Source organism: Ailuropoda melanoleuca, chromosome 17 (assembly GCF_002007445.2).
Source record: "Ailuropoda melanoleuca isolate Jingjing chromosome 17, ASM200744v2, whole genome shotgun sequence".
Taxonomy (NCBI): domain Eukaryota; kingdom Metazoa; phylum Chordata; class Mammalia; order Carnivora; family Ursidae; genus Ailuropoda; species Ailuropoda melanoleuca.
Genome location: NC_048234.1, coordinates 5,359,769 through 5,382,070, shown reverse-complemented (window position 1 = coordinate 5,382,070; position 22,302 = coordinate 5,359,769). Strand labels below are relative to the sequence as shown.

Genomic DNA, 22,302 nt, shown 5'->3' with positions numbered 1-22,302 from the left:
ACAAGAGTGGCTCTCTGCCTTGCACCTGCCTGAGGTTTTCCCCTTGCTCGCATTGTCAAGCATTTATTTTCTCTGCTTCCCCAATGGAATAGGAGTTTCACAGAAGCACATTCCATTTTGTTTACTTCTGAATATTGCTTAGTGCCGAGCAGGCCTTGTGCAATATTTGTTGAATGAATGTAGGAACCCAAAGCCCTAACATTTATAATATATATATATAATTAATATTATTATATCATATATATGTAAAGAGTTCTTTAGATTGAGCAGTTTGGTGTTTCCGTCGGACCACCTGCAAGGGGTAGGGGTAAGGGTGGGAAACCGCTGCAGTTGAGAAGGCTTGGTAAGAGCTGCCATGTTCTGTCTGAAAAATCCAGATCTGTTGCTCTGCCCTGTGGGCTGTAGGAGAGTGGTAGCCAACCTCCAAATGGCCCCCAGGGATCCCCGGCACCTGATATTACCGCCCTTGTGTAGTCCCCTCCCATGTGGAATAAAGCTCACTTGTGGCACCAATAAGATATTGAGAAAATAACAGTGCGTCGCCAACGGGCTTGGTCATAAAAGACATTTGGGCTGCCTTCTTTCTTTTCCTTGGATCACCCACTCTGGGGAAGCCCAGCCACCACAAAGGGAGGATACGCGAGCGGCCCAGGGAGAGAACACTGTGGGGCAGGGGCAGGGAGGGGGAACGGAGGCTTCCCGCCAACAGCCAGCACAATGTGCGTGAACGAGCTTGGACACAGGTCCTCTACCCCGGTCAAGCCTTCAGATGACGCAGCCCCTCCCTGCTACAGTGTTGACCAGACCCTCATGAGAGACCCTGACCCAGAAGCACTCAGCTCAGCTGCTCCCGAATTCCTGACCCGCCGAAACGATGCGAGGTAATACATTTGTTCGGTATTGTTTCGAAACGCGACATTTCAGATCTGTGTAATTTGTCGCGGACCGACAGGTAATTATCGCAGAGCAGATGACGTGGGGGTGGGGGCTGGCCATCCCAGCTTTGAGCAGATATGGGTATGACTAAGACTGTGTCTTTTGCTGGTTCACCGTGCAGCCCAACCCCCCTTCTGGTCCCAGTTTGATTCTGCAACTTTGAGCAGCCACAAATGCCACCTGTATCCTCAATAAACTTTATTTAGACACAAAGAGACACAACAGAAAATACATACACGGATACATATATAGATATAGGTATATTTTTTTTCTCTGTAGGATGAACAAACATCACACAGGGAATTTAAAAAGTAGTTGCATGGAATGTAAGAAAACATTGCCAAGTTCCTTGGTCGCTCACACTTAACACAGACACATATTTCAGAGGCAGACAGGGATACAGGTTCCCTACAACAGAATTCACAGTTGGTCTATAACAGTACACAGGTGTTAGGAAGGTAATCAGAGGAGTCGGGGATCCAGTTACTCTTGAAATGACAGAATGCTCACAACACTAGGAGGACTCTGTTTGAACAAAAGACAGAATCGAGGATTCCATACCACCCCGCACAGATGTTCTGCAAGCTGTCAGCTAGGGCATAAAGCAACTCAGCAGAAAGGCCACGTGAGCGTTCGTCTTGAGGCTTCAAGGTCTGCGTAACCTCTACCTTTGGGTCCACGCCACAGAGAGTTCACATAGACACACTTAGGACCCTGAAACTCTCGAACATGCACGCTGGCTCCGAAACCCACGGTATAGAACGTTGACATCGGTTTATAAAATGTGGCTTTCAAACGGAAAAGGGGTAAGAGCCGAGAGGAGAACACACACCCTTTGCAAATGGTGCCCCGTCCATGGGCAGGGTTTCCCACCACGCTGCCTGTGGTCCCTCCCGCAGGGGGCCCTGGCCTCTGGGTCCCGTTCCTCGCCAGGGGGTGGCGGGGGCAGGAGGGATGTCTCTGGCAAGTCTATGGCCCTCTAACGTCCCACCTGCGACCTGTCAGAAGCCACGTATGTCACCGGGACCGGCCGCCGTAGCACCACCACCCCTTGCTTCTCTCCCTGTCCCGGCCAAGCCTCTGGCCTCCGAATCATCTTCGCGTTTCAGAGCGGGGCTCCCTAGGCACCCTGCGTGTGTTAGTAAAAAATGGTTTCCACTGTACCCTTCGTGTGTCCTCTTCCTAACGTGACAAATCCAGAGGAGATGAAGTTATGGAGATCCGGTCCTCCACTTCCGTAAGCCTCCTTCCCATGATGTCCTGCAAGAAGACGGGGCAGAGTTATCTAGAAGACTCATAGCAGCACAATAAGGCGACCACTGCAGATCCCGCTCACCAGGCCGGAGTGAGGACATCTGTGGCAAGCCGGCAGCTAAGGCAGGCGGTGGAAGCCGTCAAGAAAAAAAATATATAGGTTATTTTATAAACACATATCATATAATATATATTACAAATATATATACTGTCTATATAAAAAGTATATATATCAAGTATATATACACATACGTGTGTATATATACGTGCATATATATATATGTAATTGCACAACAAAGACGAAAGTTCTGGAAAGGATACATAGAAAGCAGAGGGGAAAAGGGTACACGTGGCTTGATTTTGGCATTTCTGACCAAGCGTACCAGAACATCGGTATATTTGCCCCCACATCCTGTCCGTTGTCCCGGCTTCTTCCAGCTTGCCTCACTCATTTGTGTTCTTTCTTTCCAGAGCATGGAGGCCGGGCTCTGCCCGGCTGGCACTGCCCTGTCTATAGGCCAGTTTATGAATCCCACCACATCCTACAGACCGACAGCCTCGTGGCTTAGGAGAGATCCAGTGTCAGCCAAAGCGGGCGGGTGGAATGGTGATGGTGAAACACCGGGAAAATATTTACTGCTTTCCCCTCTTGACTTTCTGCAGTAAGATCTTTCCCTTGTCAGCCTCATGTAGCCATCTACCCGTGGGGCTGGTCTGGGGAAAGGTGAGAGTGGCCAAGGGCCCTGGGAGAAGAAATTCAAAGAGAAAGAGAGTAATATTCAGCCTCTGACATTGAAATGGGATTTCACAATGCTCCTGAAATACAGGTACGGTAAAGCAAAAAGGGCTCCCTAAATGCCATCCTGAGGCATAGACATAGGAAAATGGAGAAAAGCCGTATTTTTGTCCTGTTGCTCCAAGAGTGCATTAAAAACTACTTAAAAGTAAGCCAGCGTGCAGAATTACCCAAGATGTAAGGTTAAGTTAGAAAGTGGACAGAAAATGGGGCGCCTGGGTCATGCAGTCTGACTCTTGGTTTTGGCTCAGGTCATGATTCTCAGGGTCGTGAGATCGAGCCCTGCGTCGGGCTCTGCGCTGGGCGTGGAGACTGCTTGAGATTCTCTCTCTCTCTCTCCCCTTCTGCCCCCTCTCTCTCCCTCTTTAAAAAAAAAAAAAGTGGATGGGAAATGCTATATTATATATGACCACAACGCTGTAAAGAAGTCAAACCAGAGTATTAAAAAAAAAAAAATTGAAAGAAAACACATTCACTTGCAGTGAAAACAGTGCCAACCGCCTTCAGATAATTAGAACTCGCGTCTATTTCTTCTCTCCTTTCAATGCTTCCATATTTTCCAAGTTTTTTTTCCTTTAGTAAGTATGTCTTTTTAATAATATAAATAAGTAAAATAAATTGCTAGTGAAAAAGAAATGTATGGTAAACATAAAGACAACCCAAATCACATCTTTTCTTAACAGGGCGCCCTCTGCATTGGTACATCTCAAACACAGGTGCATACTGGAACCACCTAGAAGCTTTGAAAAATGCAAAAGTCCAGACACAACTCCAGGGATTCTGATTCTGTTGATGAGGGTCTGAGCTTAGGCAATGATATTTTTAAGAACTCTCTAGCTGATTCTAATGTACCAGCAGGAAACAGAACCATTGTCCTAGGGTAAATGGAGAGAGAACCTAGGTTCAGTTTATCCAGGTGGGTTCAAGGAACATTTGTTGTACCCTTGGGGTCCAAATGCTTGACACCACCCATGATCTAATACGTTATGCCTTCCAGAGACCTCCTCCCTTCCTTCCCTCCCAGTTCCTTCCTTCTTCTCCCACATCGAGTCGTCAAAGCTGAGTGTGCATCGGAAAAACCAGGAGGGCATGTTTAAACGGACTGCCGGCCCCACTCCCAGAATTTCTGATTCAGGAGATCTGGGACCAGAGCTCAAGATTTTGCATTTCTATCAAGTCACCCAGTGATGCTGACGCTGTTGGTTCCAGGGACCAAGCTCTGAGAACCGCTGTCCTCGCACACAAGGAACTTGAGAGAATGCTGTCACCATTTCTGTCATGCCCTCCACCCTGGAAGAGACACTCATTCCTCCGGGTGCACAGCCTTCCACGAGGAGCTCTCTGGCTATAAACTACCATGGTGCAGACCCAGAATGTGGCAGAACAGAATTATTGGAGCTAAGAGGCGGCTGCCCGTATCCTGAGCCATGTCACAGCTCCAGAAGCCGCCTCTAGCACCTGGAGAAATACATCTCCATCAGGGATGAAGGGGTCAGGGGAAGGGGTGTGTGGAGGGGTGCGTTGCAGGGAGAGAGGGACCCCTGTCCTGTAACACGGTCACTCTCTCCCCACCCCACCCCCAACAATGGCAGGGCAGGAGAAGGAAGTCACAGTTCAGAACTGTCATAAATTTGGACCTCATTAATTCGGAACCTGCAATGCTTCCTGCGGAATTGGGGCTGGTTTATTTTTGTGCTCTTTTATAAATAAAATTTTTGATAAACAAATCAATACCAAGGAAGATGGAGCAGAAACAGGGCCCGTGCTACTTAGAAAATGATTCTTATCTGTCAGCTGGAACAAGGTCCCTCGGGACGAGCATTGCCCTAGGGCCTCGGGGCTCTGCTTAGTTTAACGAGCAACGCCGGCTTTCTGATCACCTACTATGTGCCAGGCAGACAGACAGAGCCTCTGAACACACGGCCTAAGGGTTGGTTTCGGGTGGTTTTTTTTTTTTTTTTGGTTTTGTTTTGTTTTGACATCAGAGTAGCAAACATTTTGTAGCATAATGCAGTTTACAGAGATTTTTCATAGACTATTAGCTTACAATTTTAATCACGACTGCATACACATGTTGTCTATTACATTACGATGCCCCCATTTACCGCTGGAAAAATGGAAGCCAGGGAAGATGACCGAGCCAATGGTAGCTTCCAGTTGCTCTCACTCTAAACCGCATGTCCCTTCCATCATGCACACCTCGCTCCGTGTCCTCCCCACAAGAGCCTTGTGAAAAAGTCACGTTCCCCAAGTTCCCGGAGCTAGTCAGCGGTAAATCCCCAAGCCCTGCCATCTTTGTACAACTCTGATGCAAGCCACCTCACCCCACAGTGAGGTTCTGAGTTGGGTTAAGGTAAGATACGCCAACGGGTCAAGATCCAAGAGCAGGTGGCCGGAATAAAGAATGCTATGGTCAAATCGGCTTGGAAAATACTGAGTTACGTGGCATGAAAAGGAAGCATGAACACCAAGTCTAGGGACCTGTCAATGAGCACCGCCTGTCCAGGGAGCACCGACATTTTTCAAAGGCATCTCTCAGGATGCTCGTGTTGGGAAAGCTGCCTGTGATGCTGAGTGGGAGAAGGCAGGGTGAGAGCTTCAGCTCCTCCCTTGGGAGCTCACCGGACGGATGGGCCCCAGCCCAGAATTCCTGATGTACTAGGTTGGAGGGAAGTTCCACGTCTGACAAGTTGCTAAGTGATGCCGCTGAGGGCCCCAGGTCCAGGGACCATACTTTATGAACCACTGTGTAAGAACGACCGACAGGTCCCTCTTGAGCTGGATCGAGGGCCAATGCTAAGAGGTCAAGGTCCAGAAGGACTCACATTCTCTGTTCCCGCCAGAGGAAGGGTGTAGCAGGAGCAAGGGCAGCGTGACGAGAACGATCGGTAAAAGCAAAGCCCTGAGCAGGTGGATGGGGCGAACAGAGGGAGTCTATGTCTCCTCTCTGCCCCGGCGATGCGTGCAGTCCGGCAGTTGGAGAGTTGTGTGCTATGAAGGGGTATCTCAGAATTCTTTAGATATAACACAAAGAATTATGCCCTTCTCTGTCCGGCAGCCAAACAGTGCTCCGCCCAAGAGATAGAGCATTTCCAAGGGAAGAGCCACACGTCCAGCCGAGCTCCCAGCAGAGGTAAGCGAGAACATCCTTCCAACCTGTCCAACCACCTGTTGAACCCCAACTGTGCAAAGCAGCACCTGGGGGGATGCTTTACCCTTAATTCTGCCACTGCTCTCTCACCGTCACCAGCATCCGGAAGTCCAAAGTCACAGGGCCAGCAATGAGGTTCAAGTTCAACAGGTCCCCCAGCAGGAGGCACTGAGAGCTAAAGAGAGGTCTGAGGCTCAGTTCCTGGAGTCAACTCAAGGCTGGGGGCTCTGGCGAGGCAGCGACTCCAAGTGACTACAGGGCAAGTTTCTCTGTAAAAGACATTTGCTGGAAGAAATAGGACGGGGAATGGAGGTAATATTTGAATGGTGATTTCAGGTAAGATGTAAGAGCGGTTTGCATCTGTGAAATTAGATCAACAGTCAAGGGAGGGAAAGACACTGACCAGGATGGTTTGCAAATACAGCCTGGGTTTGCAAATACAGCCAACAGAGTGCATCCTGAAGGAAATCAGCATAGTAAATCCCAACTGAGAGGGATGTGATGGACACTTGGTGGGGAAGAGGACAAAGAGACGGCGATGATGAGAGAGAAGAGACAGAGAGGACGATTCTGGGCATTTCCATCAATTTCCAACAGTATTCCCAGAAGAAACACAGAAGGGACAATTCAGAAGCAATGATTAAAAGTTAATAGATTTCTTTTTTTTTTTCCTGAGCAGATGGAAAGACTTCAGTGCCTTAGAAGGGACCAAAATCTAGATACACTCTGGTGAAATGCCTTTTAATAATATAAAGGAAGTAAGTAAGTAAATAAATAAATAATCTGTAAAAATAAAGGAAAATGCTTTCTTTGTAAAACACTTAAAAAAGTGTGTGTGTGGGGGGGAAGCAAAGCAACATTTTGAAGGATTTGGAGACTTTCCAGAAGGCACTGAGAATAATGTGAAACTCACTAATATTTTTGAGTACAGATATTTTGATTCCATTCCTCCAAAACTCATTGAAAACCACGAAAAGAAAGAAGAAGAGGAAAAAAGTTCCACGGGGGGAGAAAATATCAGACTTTTCATTTCACAGACCTACTTAGAACAACTGGGGAAAATACACATACCGAAATACAAAAAAAGAGAAAGAAAGAAAAAAAGAAAGAAAGAAAGAAGAAAGAAAGAAAGAAAGAAAGAAAGAAAGAAAGAAAGAAAGAAAGAAGATATACAGAAAAATCAGTTCAAAGGGGGCTAACGACCTAAGTGAAAAATTGAACCTTAAATCTGCCAGAAAAGAATGGTGGGTAATCCGTTCATGGTCTCAAAGTGGGGAAGGATTTTAACACGAGGAGCAAAAGGCACAGAGTAAAGAGGCAACGAGTGAGCGTTGTTAAACCAGGAGGCGTCAAAAGCCATCACGAAACTGTAAGTCAAAGGCTAGAATAACATATACTTAGATTCCTATCCAAGGCCCACAAAGAACTTCAAATTAATGAGCAGATAGAAGAACACGACAGAAAACGGCGGCCAAGGAGATGAACTGGCAAATCACAGCGGAGAAGACGACCGGAAGGGCCGATTCACATGAAGTGGTGTTCAATCTCACAAGTAATCAGGGAAATTCAAATTAAAGCCATAATGAGATATCATTTCATACCCAGCAGACTGGGGAGAGTGAAAATGCCTGACACTATGGACACAGGTAAGCAGGAATGAGAACGTTTGCACGTTTCCGCTGGGAGTGTAAATTGGTACAAACGCTTTGGAAACTGGAAGACGGATATATGGTAGAAACAGCAATTCCCCCTTCAGGTACGTAAACCCTCACACATGCGCATAAGGAGATATGCTCGAGCATGTTCCTATGAGTATTGTTTGCAACAAAGACAAATGAGGGGCTCTATATTCCTACCAAGAAAACAAGTGATAAATAGTGCCATACTTCCATGATGTAATCTTATACGACAGTCCAAATGGAATGAACCAGAGCTCTAAGTACAACATGGAGGACGGTCCATTATAATGCTGAGTATATTGAGCAAAGCAAGGAAAAACAGGATGCCATCACCTAGAGAGAGTTATGGAACAGGAAATGCAATACTCTATATTGTTTCAGGAGACGTGCAAATGTAGTGTTCATACAAGTACAAAGAGAGTCAGGGAAATGATAAATACTTCAAAACAAATACTTCCAGAGGTAGGGAGTGAAATGTAATTGAGAAAGGAAGGGTAGGTGAGGTGCTCTGGTGTTTTATTTTCTATGCTGGATGGCTGGGGATATCATTCACTGTTAAATAATTCTTTATTTTATTAGATGATAGATGAATGCATGGATGATGGATGGATGGATGGATGGATGGATGGATAGGTAGAGGGAGGGAGGGAGGGATGCATAGATGGACAGAGGGATAGGCAGATAGATGGATAGATGGATGGATAGACGGATGGATGGAGAGATGGACAGATGGAGAAATGGATGGACGGCTAGTTTTTAGTTAAGAAACTGTAACCTAAATATTGTATTCACCACCAAATTGTCCCTCAACAATAAAGGAAACAAAGGGTCTTCAGTTTTAAGAACTCAGAGACTAAAGTACCCTCGAGTTCTTCTTGGGGGAGGGGTGAGGCGCCCAATGACAAAATCCATCAAGCAAGAAGTAACCCTATAGAATTTCGAAAATCACAGACCTATTTATTTATAATCTTTAAGTGGTACCCAAATCCCCAAATTCATTAAGAAAAGATCAGTAAATCAGATTACACATTTGTAACATTTAACCAATTGGCTTTACTGACAGCAAGAAAGTTAAGTGGTACCGGATTTGCCCTGGAAAATCTGATACGCAAAGGGGGTGATAAAAGTACATTATGGTGATGAAATAAAACCAAAAGTAGCTTCCGTGGTCAGAGCAGCAGCTCGCCATCTTTAGAGCCTGCTTGAAATGCACAGCATGTACTCAGAACAGACTGGGAGCTGGTCTCTGAAAAGCCGAAATGGTACGAGGGCCCTGCTATGCAGCCACTTCCCTGCTGAACTTCTCGGTGGAAAAATGTGACAGAGACAGAAATCAAAACACATGGTAAACCCAGGGAAAATATGTTCAGTACACGTGAGAAAGGACCTTTCTCTTTGTCTAACTCCACAATGCTCATTCATACCAATAATAATATTAAAAAAAAAAACCCTAAAAAAAGTGCACAGGGGATATAGGAATAGGTAATTACATCCCCCGGGGAAAAAAGAAAAGGTTTTTTTGGAAGGCCAGTGGATATGTAAAAAATACGATTAACCTTGAGCCACAATTAAGGAAATGCAAGTCAAAATTGAAAGGATCTTTCTAAAAAACGAATCGATTTTGGGGCACGTGGGTGGCTCAGTCAGTTAAGCATCCCCGACTCTTGGTTTCGGCTTGGGTCATGATCTCAGGGTCGTGAGATCGAGCCCCGCGTCAGGCTCCACGCTCAGGGAATCTGCTTGAGATTCTCTCTCTCCTTCTCCCACTGCCCCCTCCCCTCCCCATACTCTTTCTCTCTCTCAAGTAAATAAATAAATCTTAAAAAAAAAAAAAGCCTAATCAATTTGGCAGAACTTAAGCCTTCCATGACACCCAGGGCCAGAAGGATGGGCTCTCTCATTGCGGCTGGTGGAGAGCAGAAATTAGTGGTGTCTATTTGAAGGACAACCCTTTGACCTGGCCTCTCCCTGCTAGGAATCTGCCCTACATATGTGCCTTCGAATCTTCCTGTAATATAGGAACCAGGCCAGACAGTGTGGCATTGACTGCAGTAGTTTCTGGCAATGGGCAGCTAAGAAACCCAGCATCCATGAATGAGGTCGGACCATATGTGCAGATGTGGGAAGATCTCGAAGACCAAATTAAAAAAAAAAAAAAAAAAGCAAGGTGCACAGCAATGTTTCAGTGGGATCCTTTTTACACGAACAAGAATGAAAACAATACAGAGAGGGTATGTACAGACCCACTGCGAGCAGGACGGTTGCTACGAACGGTATTTTTTTTTCTGCAAATAATTACGCTCACACACTACTAAAAGGTCCTTTCCTTTGGGGAGAGGTCCTGGGAGGAAGGAAGGGAGGTGCTCGCCTTGGAGTTTTATTACTTTCTCTAACTGTCTGAACTTTCTACACACGTCTATGTGTTATTTTTTTATTTTTGTACTATTTACCGAGTTCATCTGGGATTAGGGAGTGGGATCATGGGCCAGTCTTTGTTTTTGTCTTTGTACTTCTTGATGTGGGGAAAAAAAAAACTCTAATAAATGTCATTTTATCAAAAGCAGTACAAGGGCCAGGAAGTGAGAGGAGCCACTTCTCCTTGTGTAAATGACAAGGCATTTATCAAACACGGATTCTAATACCCACCTGGCAGGAGGGTGGCGAGGATTAGATGAGATCCCGGGTATAGATCGTTTTGCCTAATACTCTACACCAATAAGCCTCAATAAATGGGAGTTGCTATTCTCATCAAGACTACCGTCTTTCCTCTTTTCCACGCAGGGAACTCCGTGGGGTCTGCTTACTCTGCATCTGCCCCAAGCTGACCTCGGCCCAGAAAGAGCTAAGAGCAAAAGAAGCTGGACAGCGCCTGGCCTTTGCTATCTTGCTTAAGGGCTCTTTCCCAGAGAAACCCCAAAGCTCCTTGGGGTTCCCAAGAGCTCACACCCATATCTCTACAAAGGGGAGGGGGCTGGGAGCTGGGAGGGCCAGGATTCCTCCATGCAGTCATGTTTTGCTAAGGGAACAAGGCTGCTCTGAGCTCGCTCCACCAAGGTAAACGGAGGGGGGGAGCAGGCCAGGTCTAATTGCGTTTTGCACTGACAGTGACTATTTACTAGTCTAAAACTCTCTCGAGAGCAGCTACTGGGAATGTTTTATTTTATGTGTCAATTCTAGTGCTTGCTCTCACAAGCGCATGGGGACTGTCTCCTCCAGAGTCTGTGCAATTAGCAGGGCTGTTGGTGAATAATCTGACAATGCCACGGATCTGCCCTCTGGCGTCTCCCCTCTGCAGACTTGGTAGCTGGGTGACCTGGGGATGGTTGAGGCCATGTGTCCCCAGCTGTGAGGGCTCAGGGTCAGCAATCCCACACTGAACCAACACTTCCGTGACACAGAAGGAAACAGGAACCCAGAGAGGATAAGCAGAGGCATTCTCAAGGTCACACAGGTCGATGGTTTTTGGATACCCAACCTTCAACTCTTGACTTTCAAGATGGCGCTCTTCATCCTATCATTCTGCTCGAGGAAAGCAGAGAGGCTGCCATCAGAGAGATCAGGGTCACAGGCAGGGTGGGGTGGGGAGCATAACCTCGAATACATCTTGATAACCATCCCACTTGGGGCCAATCCTCCAGAAAGTCATTCCTAAACCAATCCCCTTCTCAATTCAAATTAATGTCCCTGAACCCTCAGTTTTGTTGGTTTGGATTTAAGAAAACTCATACTTTGCGTTTGAAACCAAAACGAACAAACAAACAAGAAGAGGAAGAAGATGTCCTCTATAAAGATCTCCAGCTGTGGTCAAGGGCAAACTCTAGGTCAACCTTATCCACTGCCAGAGCGCAGTTCTGCTGTGGTCTTCTGTAACTCGCACAGGCTTCGGGGTACGATTTCTGGTTTCAGAAAGCATTATACGGCTCAAAAATAAAAGTCTGAAAACCACACCTCCAGTGTATCCTAATTATTTACCAAGGGGACAAGAGAGAGAGGATTACTCGATGGTGACATTAATCTTCAGAGATTTGGGGAGGGCTAAACCCTCCTCCTTCCCCCCCACCTCCTGGCCAGTAAGATAGAATCAGGGAATGTTCCAACTGAAGGACTTCTCAAGGGTACCTTCTCTAGCCTCGATATTTGCAGACGAGGAAACTGGAGCTGGGGAGGGAACACAGACAGCCCAAGGTCACCAGCTGCTGGCTGTGACCACACTCTGCATCTTCCCACAGCAGAGCCTTCCCTAATGCACCAGGCAGCCCACAGCCTCCCCCGTGCCCCAGGAAACGGTGCAGAGGTTGGTTTCTATTTCAGGGGACCCCAGTGTGCCATTTATTTTCTCCTCAGATGAGCTGGCTGTAATCCCCTTGGAAAGATGCCCGGAGTCTAACCAAATCCCCGCCACTAACTGCGATCCCCGTTTCAGTTCAGGCTCATTCCTGAGAGCCGGACCCTGGCCAAGAGTCCTGAAGAGAGAATGTGAGTGGAGACAAGGATGGAGGCGTCACCACAGCTAGGGAAGACTTTCCTTGGCCCCCAAGTCTGAGGACATTAGGACAGGAGTCAAGGTAGGAATCTGTGAATTGGTCAAATCCCCTCTTGTTATCGCCTTGCAGACATACAGTGGGGTAGCCCCAGGGCACAGGGCGCCTGAGACCTCCTTTCCTCCTGTTTCTTGCCTCCCCTCATCTTTTGCAAAAAAGGAAAAAAACCCAACCCACTGAGGCTCCTATGAGAGCATCCAAACGGGTGGGGATGAACGAAAGAATGCTGAAAACCTCTACCATCTTATATAATTTCCCTGGGTGCCTTTCCACGGAGACATTGGCAATGAACACCTTTTATTATCTAGAGGGAAATACTTGAGGAAAATATTATCTCCATTTTGCAGATGAATAAACAGCCCCAGAGAGGTTGAATATACATAATCACAGAGGGGCTAGCCTGTGACTTAGGACAGAGCCTAAATTCTCTGTCACGTGCAGACTGGGGGTTCCTTTCATGCTACCAAGCTTCTGGGAGAGCCATGCTTCCAGCAGCTGCTCCAAGGGTCCTACCTCTCCCAAAACACCTAAGAGAGACCCTTCTAAGACAACTAAATAAAAATTTTTTTTAAAAATGGGAGATGGAAGAATTTTAAGGGCTGTCATCTTTTGTCATGCTTTCACCCTTAACAGGAAGGCAATTTAATTTGTAGACTATGACTTTATCTCTGAGAACGTTCATATTCAAATCTGGGGCTTTTTCACACTGATCTGGGGTTAGCTCTCAGTTGCCATGTTTGGCAAAATAGAAGATGAGAAACAAAATAGTGAACATTAAGCACAGGGCATTAGCATAGCCTCAGAGTTTATGGAATTAATGTCATGTGCGACTCTGCTCAGATGTTTCCTTCTGCGAGCGAAGCAAGATTGCCCGCTCTGGGTCCCAGGGAAAGACCCAGGACCACCATGATTGTCATGGGCACGATGGGGAGAGGGGGTTGCCTCACTGAGAGCTTGATTTACTCTGATCAGTCTCCAGTCTCCTCTCTTGCCAGATTTTCGGGGGGAGGGGGAGCCAGAGGACCCCTGTCAGAGGCAGGTCCGGCCCTCTGCTACCCTACCCTGCCCTCTGCTCTCAGACACTTGGTCTTCTCCATTGATCTGCAGTGGGTGGGGGGGGGGAAGGGGACAGAGTAGGACCCTCCTCAGGACCGCCTGGCTAAGTACCTTCCCCGCAGGCCCTGCTCCTTCTGTGGGGGTCCCCAAGGCTGGAGTTTGAACTTGGAGGGGGCAGGGCCTCCCTCTGACCTCTATGAATTGCATGAAGTGTTGGCCAGGGGGAGGCAGCCCTGGGAGAGGAGAGCAGGAGGAGTGCGAGAGGATACTCAGGTCCCTCCATGGACCGGCTGCAGAAGTTCCTCTCCACAGAGCACTCCCTCCTCGTTCCATCCCTGCTCCCCTTGTCCCCTCAGCCCTGCAGTGGACTGCTCTGCTGCTGTGACTTGTCCAAAACACTGCACCCCTCCTTAAGGGTTCCTTAAACCCTATCTCCTTCCTTTTAATGAAGCTTTTGCTAAACTGCTCTCAAATTACCCTTTTTAAGAGGGCCATCTGTTTCCTGCCAGACTCCAATGGATAGGCCATCCATCACCATCCTGGGACTTCTTCCCTCCCTAGCCCATTCAGGGGCCATGGTCCATCCTTATGGACCCCACACGGTGCTCACCCAGCAAAACCACCAGCAAAGAGAGCCGACCAGCTGCCATTTTGTCTCTGGGAGACTTTAGGCAAATTATTTGACCTCTCTGAGCCCCCGTTTCCCCATCTGTAAAATAAGACTAAATAACAGTACTAAACGAGGGTTTTGTGATAATCGAGTTAATTAATACTTAGAGCATCACGTAAAGAGTCTAGAACCGTCCTTGGAATACGGTAAGTGCTCTATGTTTGCTATTATCATTACCAGTATCTCTTAGAATGAATGACCCCAGTCCTCAGACGGCACCTCAACGCTTTGGCAATTCTGCTCCCCTTCTCTGCAATGTTCAGCCTTCCACTTCCCGGACATCCTTCCCGGGTTTCTCCTGGCTCCTGGAAGCTCCCACCCCTGCCCTCCATACCCTCCAACTTGCCCTTGCCTCATACTCCAAGGAGAAATGGGAGCAGTAGGAAAGGAACTCTCTCGTTGACAGGAGATCACACCCATCCCCTCTTTCTCTGTCTTCCTTGCTGGTAAAGTGAGTGAAATGACATGTGAACGTCCATGCCCCTCCCTCTTCTCCAGGACTTAGCTGCTGAAATCATCCCCTTCCTTCTCAACCACCGCCTTCTGTCTCAACAGCCTCACTCACACTTCAACCCCTCCAGACCCTCTGAGAGCTACACGGAACAGTCTCCCTTGACCCCATGCCTCCCGTGCCAATCACTGCCCATTTCCCACAATTTTATAGGGGAAGAAATGGAGTCTCAGAGCGTTGACAGATCTTGCTCCTAAACGCCCACCTCATTGGGGGATGACCCGGGGCTCAAAATACAAGTTTTCTATGGTTTTTAAAAAAACACTTTTGACCACAATAAGCCACTACTAAACACCCACCAGAGGGGCTCAAGTTCAAAAGACCGGCCATACCAAATGTCGCTGAGGCTGTGGGGCAAGTAAAATTCCCACATACTGCTGGTGGGGATGGAAAATGATCAAGCCCCTTGAAGAACTTTTTGGTAGTTTCTTCCCAAGGTAAAACATTCCTGCACTACACCTTGACAGTTCCATATGTGGGTATTTACCCAAGAGGGGGAGAATATATGTCCACCAGCAGAGACGCGAAAGGATGCCTACTGCAAATTTACTTAAAAGGGTGATAAAAAAAAAATCAAGTATTCAGAACGCTCAACAAATGGAGTTTGAATATACTGTAGAATATTCGTGAAACAAATGCTATATAAGGCGGGAGCCACTGGCAAGTGTAACACACAGATAGCTCTCACAGATAGGACGTGAGATGAAAAGGCAGATATAGGAGAGTACATGCAGGAGAATTGCACGCATATGAAGACCAAGACCAAGTTCTTTTGACAAAGATTCCAAAAGAGCAGACAAAGCCACCAGATGGTGACAGCAGTCAGAATAGTGGTTAGCGCTGGAGGTTAAATATAGACCGGGAAAGGGCACAGGGAATTTTACGGGCTGACGGAAATGTTCTGTTTTAATGTGGACAAGGGAGCAGGGAGAAATGGGTGGGTAGAGAGATGATAGATAATCATGTAAGAAATCATTGACTTGGGGTGCCAGGGTGGCTCAGTCGGCGAAGCGTCTGCCTTCGGCTCAGGTCATGATCCCAGGGTCCAGGGATCAAGCCCCACCCAGGGCTCCATGCTCAACAGTGGGTCTCCTTCTCCCTCTCCCTCTGTGTTCTGTCTCACTTTGGCTCTCTCTCAAACAAATAAATAAAATCTTTAAAAAAATTACTGACCTCTATCCTGAAGATTGGTACATATGCCATATTTTAGGATTTCCATTAGACCTCCATTTTGAAAAACCCATGCATTTAACCCCTTGCACTAAATGGATTCTCATCCGTAGCCCAATTATACCGACACCAAAAGGAGGCAACTGTTCTTCATATTCGAGTCCCCCAACTCCCTCTACTTAATTAATTTGACAACCCAAAGATCATCCAAGCCTCAAGGCAGCATAGAGACCCCTCATTCGAAGAATGAGCCAACAGATCTGGGAAGAGAGCACGAGCTGTGAAACTCACTTTCGCAGGTGAGTCTCATGCCCCCCATTTCCTACCTTCAAGTCTAGTTAATGTTCTTTCCTTTCCATGCCACGGCCCGTCCGCACTGTTCTTCTGCAAGCAAGCCTGCTCGCAGAGATCGAGGAGGGGACTCTGGGAGAGCTGACCCCACGATAATGAACAGCCCAGCAGGCTTCCTTCAAACAGAGGGAACGCACCCCCTTGGAGCGACACAGGAGGGACAGAGGAGGGATTCGGTGTAAAGACTGTGGAGAGGAGAGGCATCAGAGCAGAGCCTTAAGTTCTGCGTCTAATGAAGGGGTAGCATGTGAGCTTGCTTTGGCCGCCCGGTGCGCAATGAGGGAGACAGAGCAGCACCGGGCTTGCCAGGAGGGAGGCTGAATACATTCATCTCAGCAGCTGGCCCGAAGACACTTATTCCGCTAATAAACTTGGTGCAACCGTTGACAAGATGCTGAAGGCCCACGGCCCCTTCAAAAGGGGCGAGTTGAGTAAAAAGAATAATTTTCGCTGAAAGGTGAAGTCAGGCCAAACCCAGAAGAAGTGTAATAAATCTCTAGGTTTAGGGGCCTCTGATCCAAAAGGAAGGCCAGCTATTAATAAAGATGGTCACCACGTGCGATGGGGCACTTGACGGCATGCTTTAACATAAGATCTCATTTAATGGAATCTTCGAAACCACCTCAAAAAGGGTGTATTCATTACCCCCGCATGGCACGTAAGAAAAATAAAATCCACCTCCTTTTAAATAATTTGTCCCAAACTGCACAGCTAGTCACATAAATAGGTAGGATTCGAAGGAAACATTATTTTACCCCAAAGCCTGCGGTCGGCCAGCAGCACTGAGCTGCCATGAGAAATAAAGATAGATTATATTGCAAGAAAGTGGAATGAGCAGAAGCATCCGTGGGAAGGGGAGCAGAGGTCATGTTCAAGAGAACTGGACCCAAGGGATTTGGACATGGGGGTCAAGGATTTGAGCTCAGTAGAGAGAAGTGGAAATAATATCGTGTTTAAAAGTCCAGGCTTGAGCAACCATCTAGCAAGCTCCCCAGGTGATCGATCACATGTGGCTTGTGGTCTGTTCTCCCCCATAAAATGAAGAGGGAAAAGGACCCCTGAATCTGGCTGGCTGTGACCCGATCCCACGTCTCAGTATGCACAGTACTGCTGAGCTCCGTACGGCATGGCTCCTGTCCGTCTTCAAGTACTCACACTGTTAGTGGTGAGCGTGCCTACACCAAGGACCAAGTTCCACCCCCACCACCTCCGTGCAGCCAGCACAGCGCCTGGCACACAGCAGGTGCTCATTAATTAATTAATTAACTCATCAATGAACAAATTAATTAGTGAACAAAGCCGGTGTGTTTGTGTTCACATTTTAATACTCTCAAGATCTGAGTCATGGGACTTCCTGCTTTATGTGCACCCGGGAAAGTGCTGAGTTGTCATGAGACCACCAAAGGACAGGACCCTGCTAGAGGACGACCAAAACCTCTCCCACTACTTTGGCCTCCACCTGGATGCCTCCCGCTAAATTACCCATAAAATCATCCCAGCTTTTCACACCTTTGGTGTCAAAATCCAATCCGTGTTCATGGACGTGAACACATACTCATTTATTCACTCACTCAGCAGGGTGTTGGATGAGATTAACTTTGAACCTCCCATCTCTGCTTGGATGGGTCTGGTTTTTAGGCTCCATGACAGCTTAAAACAAAAAAAAGCCTCCAAGTTAAATTAAACTCATCTTTATTTAAAAATAAGTAGAGGGACGCCTGGCCTGACACTTGATTTTGGCTAAGGTCATGATCTCGGGGTCGTGGGATCGAGCCCCATGTCCACCTCCGCGCTCAGAAAGGAATCTGCTTGTCCGTCTCCCTCTGCTCCTCCCCCCATTCACTCTCTCTCTAAAATTAATAAATAAGGGGCATCTGGGTGGCTCAGCTGGTTAAGCATCTGCCTTCAGCTCGGGTCATGATCCCTGGATTCTGAGATCATGCCCCACCCACATCAAGCTAACTGCTCAGCATGGAGTCTGCCTCTCCCTCTCCCTCTGCCTCTCCCCCCTGCTCGTGTTCATGCTGTCTCACGCTCTCAAAAATAAATAAATAAACAATCTTTAAAAAAAATAAATAAAATCTTTAAAAAATATTTTAAAAATAAAAATAAGTAGAAATAGTGCATACGCAAGATGTTTTGAAAACACAAATTATCTTCAAAGTAATGCACCTGTGGTTCGAAAACAATTCAAATGTGAATCATGCATATGGGAACTAAAAAGCCGATGTGCTGAAAAAATAAAAAATTGAAATAAAAAAATAAAAAGCTGACACGTTGAGTCTGAAGTCTACCTGGGAAAAATTATTGTATGAGAGAAGCAAGACATTTTGAAATGAAAGAGAACTTGCACCAGATACCATATAATAGATAAAGCTACAATCATTAAAACAGTACAGTACGAACCTAAGAATAATTAAATGGAACAGAATGGAAAACCCAAGAGGAAGATCTTTGTAAATGTTAAGAATCGAGGTTACGAGAAAGAGGGCATCCAAATCGGTGGACAAGAGAAAGAGTACTGATTACTTATTTGGGGAAAATAAGACTGATGTCTACAGTTTTGCCTCGTCCAGATGTATCAGGCTGTTCACCCAGCCCATACGCCCCATCAGAAGCCCTACATGAATTTCCTGGAAAAAGGGTGCACCTGGAAAAACCTTGTTTCTCTTCTATCACATGACTCCCATTTCCTGGCCAGGGCTGACTGGGCCAGAAATAAAAAACGGTGTTTGCTCTCAAGAATATTTAAGAGCTGGAAATGCTCCCCAGTATTCAGACACATAAAGTCATACAGAGTTGGAGCTGGGTCCCGGTCAAGACATCCCAAAGCCACACGCAGTCCATAAGGCTGTGCATTCCCAAACCATTTATGAGCAGAAAACTCTGGTCCAGAGGGAGGAGGGCTGCTGTAGAGAAAGAAGCCCCCAAAAGAGGCTCTCTGCTGAGTTCCCAGCACAAGACACCCCTTTGGGGTTGGAAAATCTCTCCTTTATTTGAGGTATTTTGATCTGTTTCTCATAAACAAACACATTCTGAGAAGAACATACACCATTTATCAAAACACGTTCTAGGGATAATCTAGAATTTAATATGAAGAATTAAGATGGTGTAAGAAGAGATTTGTGAATATCTTCCCCATCCTGGCCGAGCAAGACACATCTGAACGTAAGAGCAAAAAAAGGAAAAGCCAGCAATAAAAGGAAGGAATAACGGGTCAGATTTTGTAGGATTTTTAGAGTTCTGTATGTCAAACATTAGCATGAATGCACACCCACATTCCTAGCAGCGTTATTCACCATAGCCCAAAACTAGAGGCAACCCAGTTGCCCACTGACGGATGAACAGAGAAGCAAAATGTAACACAGTCGTACAATGGGATATTATTCAGCCTCAAAAAGGCTGGAAATTCTTTTTTTTTTTAAGATTTTATTTATTTATTTGAGAGAGAGAGCAGAGATAGTGACAGAGAGAAAGAGGGGGTTGGGGAGGGATAAGCAGGTTCCCCGCTGAGCAGCGAGCCCGATGCAGGGCTCCATCCCAGACCCTGGGATCATGAACTGAGCTGAAGGCAGATGCTTCACCGAGTGAGCCACCCAGGTGCCCAAGGCTGGAAATCCTGACACGTGGTACAGCCTGGATAAACCGTGAGCCCATTTATGCTGAGTGAGATAAGCCAGTCCCTAAGGGGGCAAATACTGCATGATCCCACTCATAGCAGGTGTCTAGAGCAACCGGATTCATAGACACAGAAAGTAGGGTGCTAGCTGCCAGAAACTAAGGGGTAAGGAAAATGCATGGTTACTGCTTAATGGATACAATGTTTCAGTTTTGTAAGATGGGGAAGTTCTGGAGTTGGATACTAAGAACAGGAGCACAACAGTGTGAATATATCTAACCCTAGCGAACCCTAAAGGGCTAAGACGGTAAATTTCACGTTGTGCATGTTTTACCGTAATTAAACATTTTTTAAAACAGTTCATGGGGCGCCTGGGTGGCTCAGTAAGTGAAGCGTCTGCCTTCCACTCCAGGGTCCTGGAATCGAGTCCCGCATTGGGCTCCCTGCTCAGCGGGGAGTCTGCTTCTCCCTCTCCCTCGGCTCCTCCCCTCTGCTCATGCTCTCTCTCTCCCTCCCCCCCTCTCTCTCATGGATAAATAGAAAATCTTAAAAAAAAATAAACAGTTAATATTTTCAGCATATATAAAAAAAAGCTCTGACAAATAAAGAAGAGATGAATTTCCTTAGGGGTAAAAAACAGGATGTGGACATAAGCGGGCAATTCGGAAGAGAAGACATAAAATGGAACGGTATCTCTTTAGGGCAATATGATGATACATAATAAAAGTCTTCAAACACGCACACCTTGTGACTTAGTAATTCCACTTAATAGCAATCCATCCAAGGGAAATAATTACACACACAGCAGGGATTTATGTGCAATGATTATCATCACAGTATTATTTATAATAGTGTAAAACTAGAATCAAGCTAAATGTGATCAACAGGGAAATGGCTGAATAAATTATGTTACTTCCAAGGCTGGATGCCACGGAGACATCCTCTGCTGCTTTTTGAAAAATATTTCAATGCCGTGAAAAATGCTCATGAAATGACATTAAGTGAGCAACAGATTTATAATGAATATATAATGTATGACACCTTTGTAAAAAAAAAAAAAAAAGGTGGGGCAGGCGGGGGAGCCATGGGGGGACAGAGGAGAGATACCTCGGTTGTTCCCGAGGAACCTGCTGGGATGATGAATCATTTTCTACACTTTTCTGTGTGTTTTCCAAACTTTCCTTAATGGGCAGCTATTTCTTTGATAAGTGGGAATATTCTCTATTTGAAACGGGATGCATTCTGAAGGCAGGGAGTTACGGTGAAATTGAGCAACCAGAAAGGCATAATGCAGAATGCACACACAGCCTCCCCTCACCTGTCAGCCTCCATGTCTTGCTACCGCCCTTCCGACGGCACGGCCCGGTGATGGGGCTGAACCCTGCACCAGCCCGCCCGGTCTCTCTCTCCAGCCCTCACTCCTGCATGGCATGTAGAGGAAAGGAAAACTCTCTGCCCCCCACACTCCCCCAGCAGGACCTCGCTGGGCCACTTCAAGGGGACACCGGAGGGGGGGGGTTGGGTACGGGAGTCGGCAGCTGGTGCTTTGCGCTCCTGGAAGGAACAGGGGGCTGCTGTGTCTGTCGTTGGCAGCTCGCCCGTGGCCGTCCTCCCTCCACCCAGAGGCAGCGTCGGGGCCGGCGGGGACCAGACAGATGAACACAGACCCCACAGCTGTCGGCCAAGGGAAGAGGCCTCTTGGTTCTCCTTTGGGGGAAATTAGCCATCAACACCCTCGTCTCTTCGGGTGTGAACTTTAAATAAGATGTTCCAGCTGAAGTGGGGAGAGGAAGCTCTTTCGCGGTGACTGGGAAGAGAATAATCGTGGAGGATGTTTGCCTCTGCTGAACAGCAGCTCTGGGAGCCAGCTCCGCGCAAGTGAGACGGACCAAGGAAGCGAGCCCAAAGCAGGCTAGCTGGAAGCAGCTGCCTTCCCACCGCCTGATGGAGCCGGGGTTCAGGCAGCCTGCTTCCAACCCACTTGATGGGTCCTGCCTGGACGGGGCGCACGCATCTCTGAGCGCCCAGAGGACCAAGTTCACAGCAACAGGCGAGATGGGGAATCCGTGCGGGGCTGCTCAAGAAGCCGGTCCTATGGTGTGTGGACCCCGCTGGGCTGAGCTTCCTCCTTCCCGAGCCCCAGCTTGCCGTCACAGCCCCTCCGCCATGGCCGAGAACGGCTAGAGTTCTGTGAAACTGCTTTGGTCTTGGTCAACAGGAATGAACCCAGTGCCTTGCCTCTTGCCCGGAGGTGCTGATGTATTTGGATGGGGAGGTAGTCTGCCTGAAGAAAAGTCAGGAAAAGAACAGGGCTGGGGAGGGTGAGAGTCGGGGAGGAGCACTAACTGAAGCTGACTTAGATCCCCTCATCCCCCACACTGAAATCCTGGGGGGCAGAGCTCAGGCCGGGCAAAGAGGTGCTCAGCAAACAGGAACCCTACCCTCTGACCCCCACCTCTTCCCTAATCGCCCTCAGCAATACTGCTGTACCCCTGTGACCAGGGAGAAACCAGATTCAGAGAGGTTATGCCCCTCACCCAAGGTCACCCAGCTATGGAATGCTTCAAG

The 22,302-nt window shown here is 47.3% G+C and overlaps 1 protein-coding gene across 1 annotated transcript in view; it reads right to left on the bottom strand.

The window, feature by feature from the left end:
- The window catches only part of SHISA6 (shisa family member 6), a gene marked incomplete at its 5' end in the record, with an annotated part of 262,156 nt that overhangs the window by 137,240 nt on the left and 102,614 nt on the right, over positions 1-22,302 (bottom strand). Inside the window, one exon of the mRNA XM_002921187.4 lies at positions 2,101-2,196. Within this exon, the coding sequence (XP_002921233.3) occupies positions 2,101-2,196 (96 nt within the window). The remainder of the gene's footprint in view (positions 1-2,100; positions 2,197-22,302) is intronic.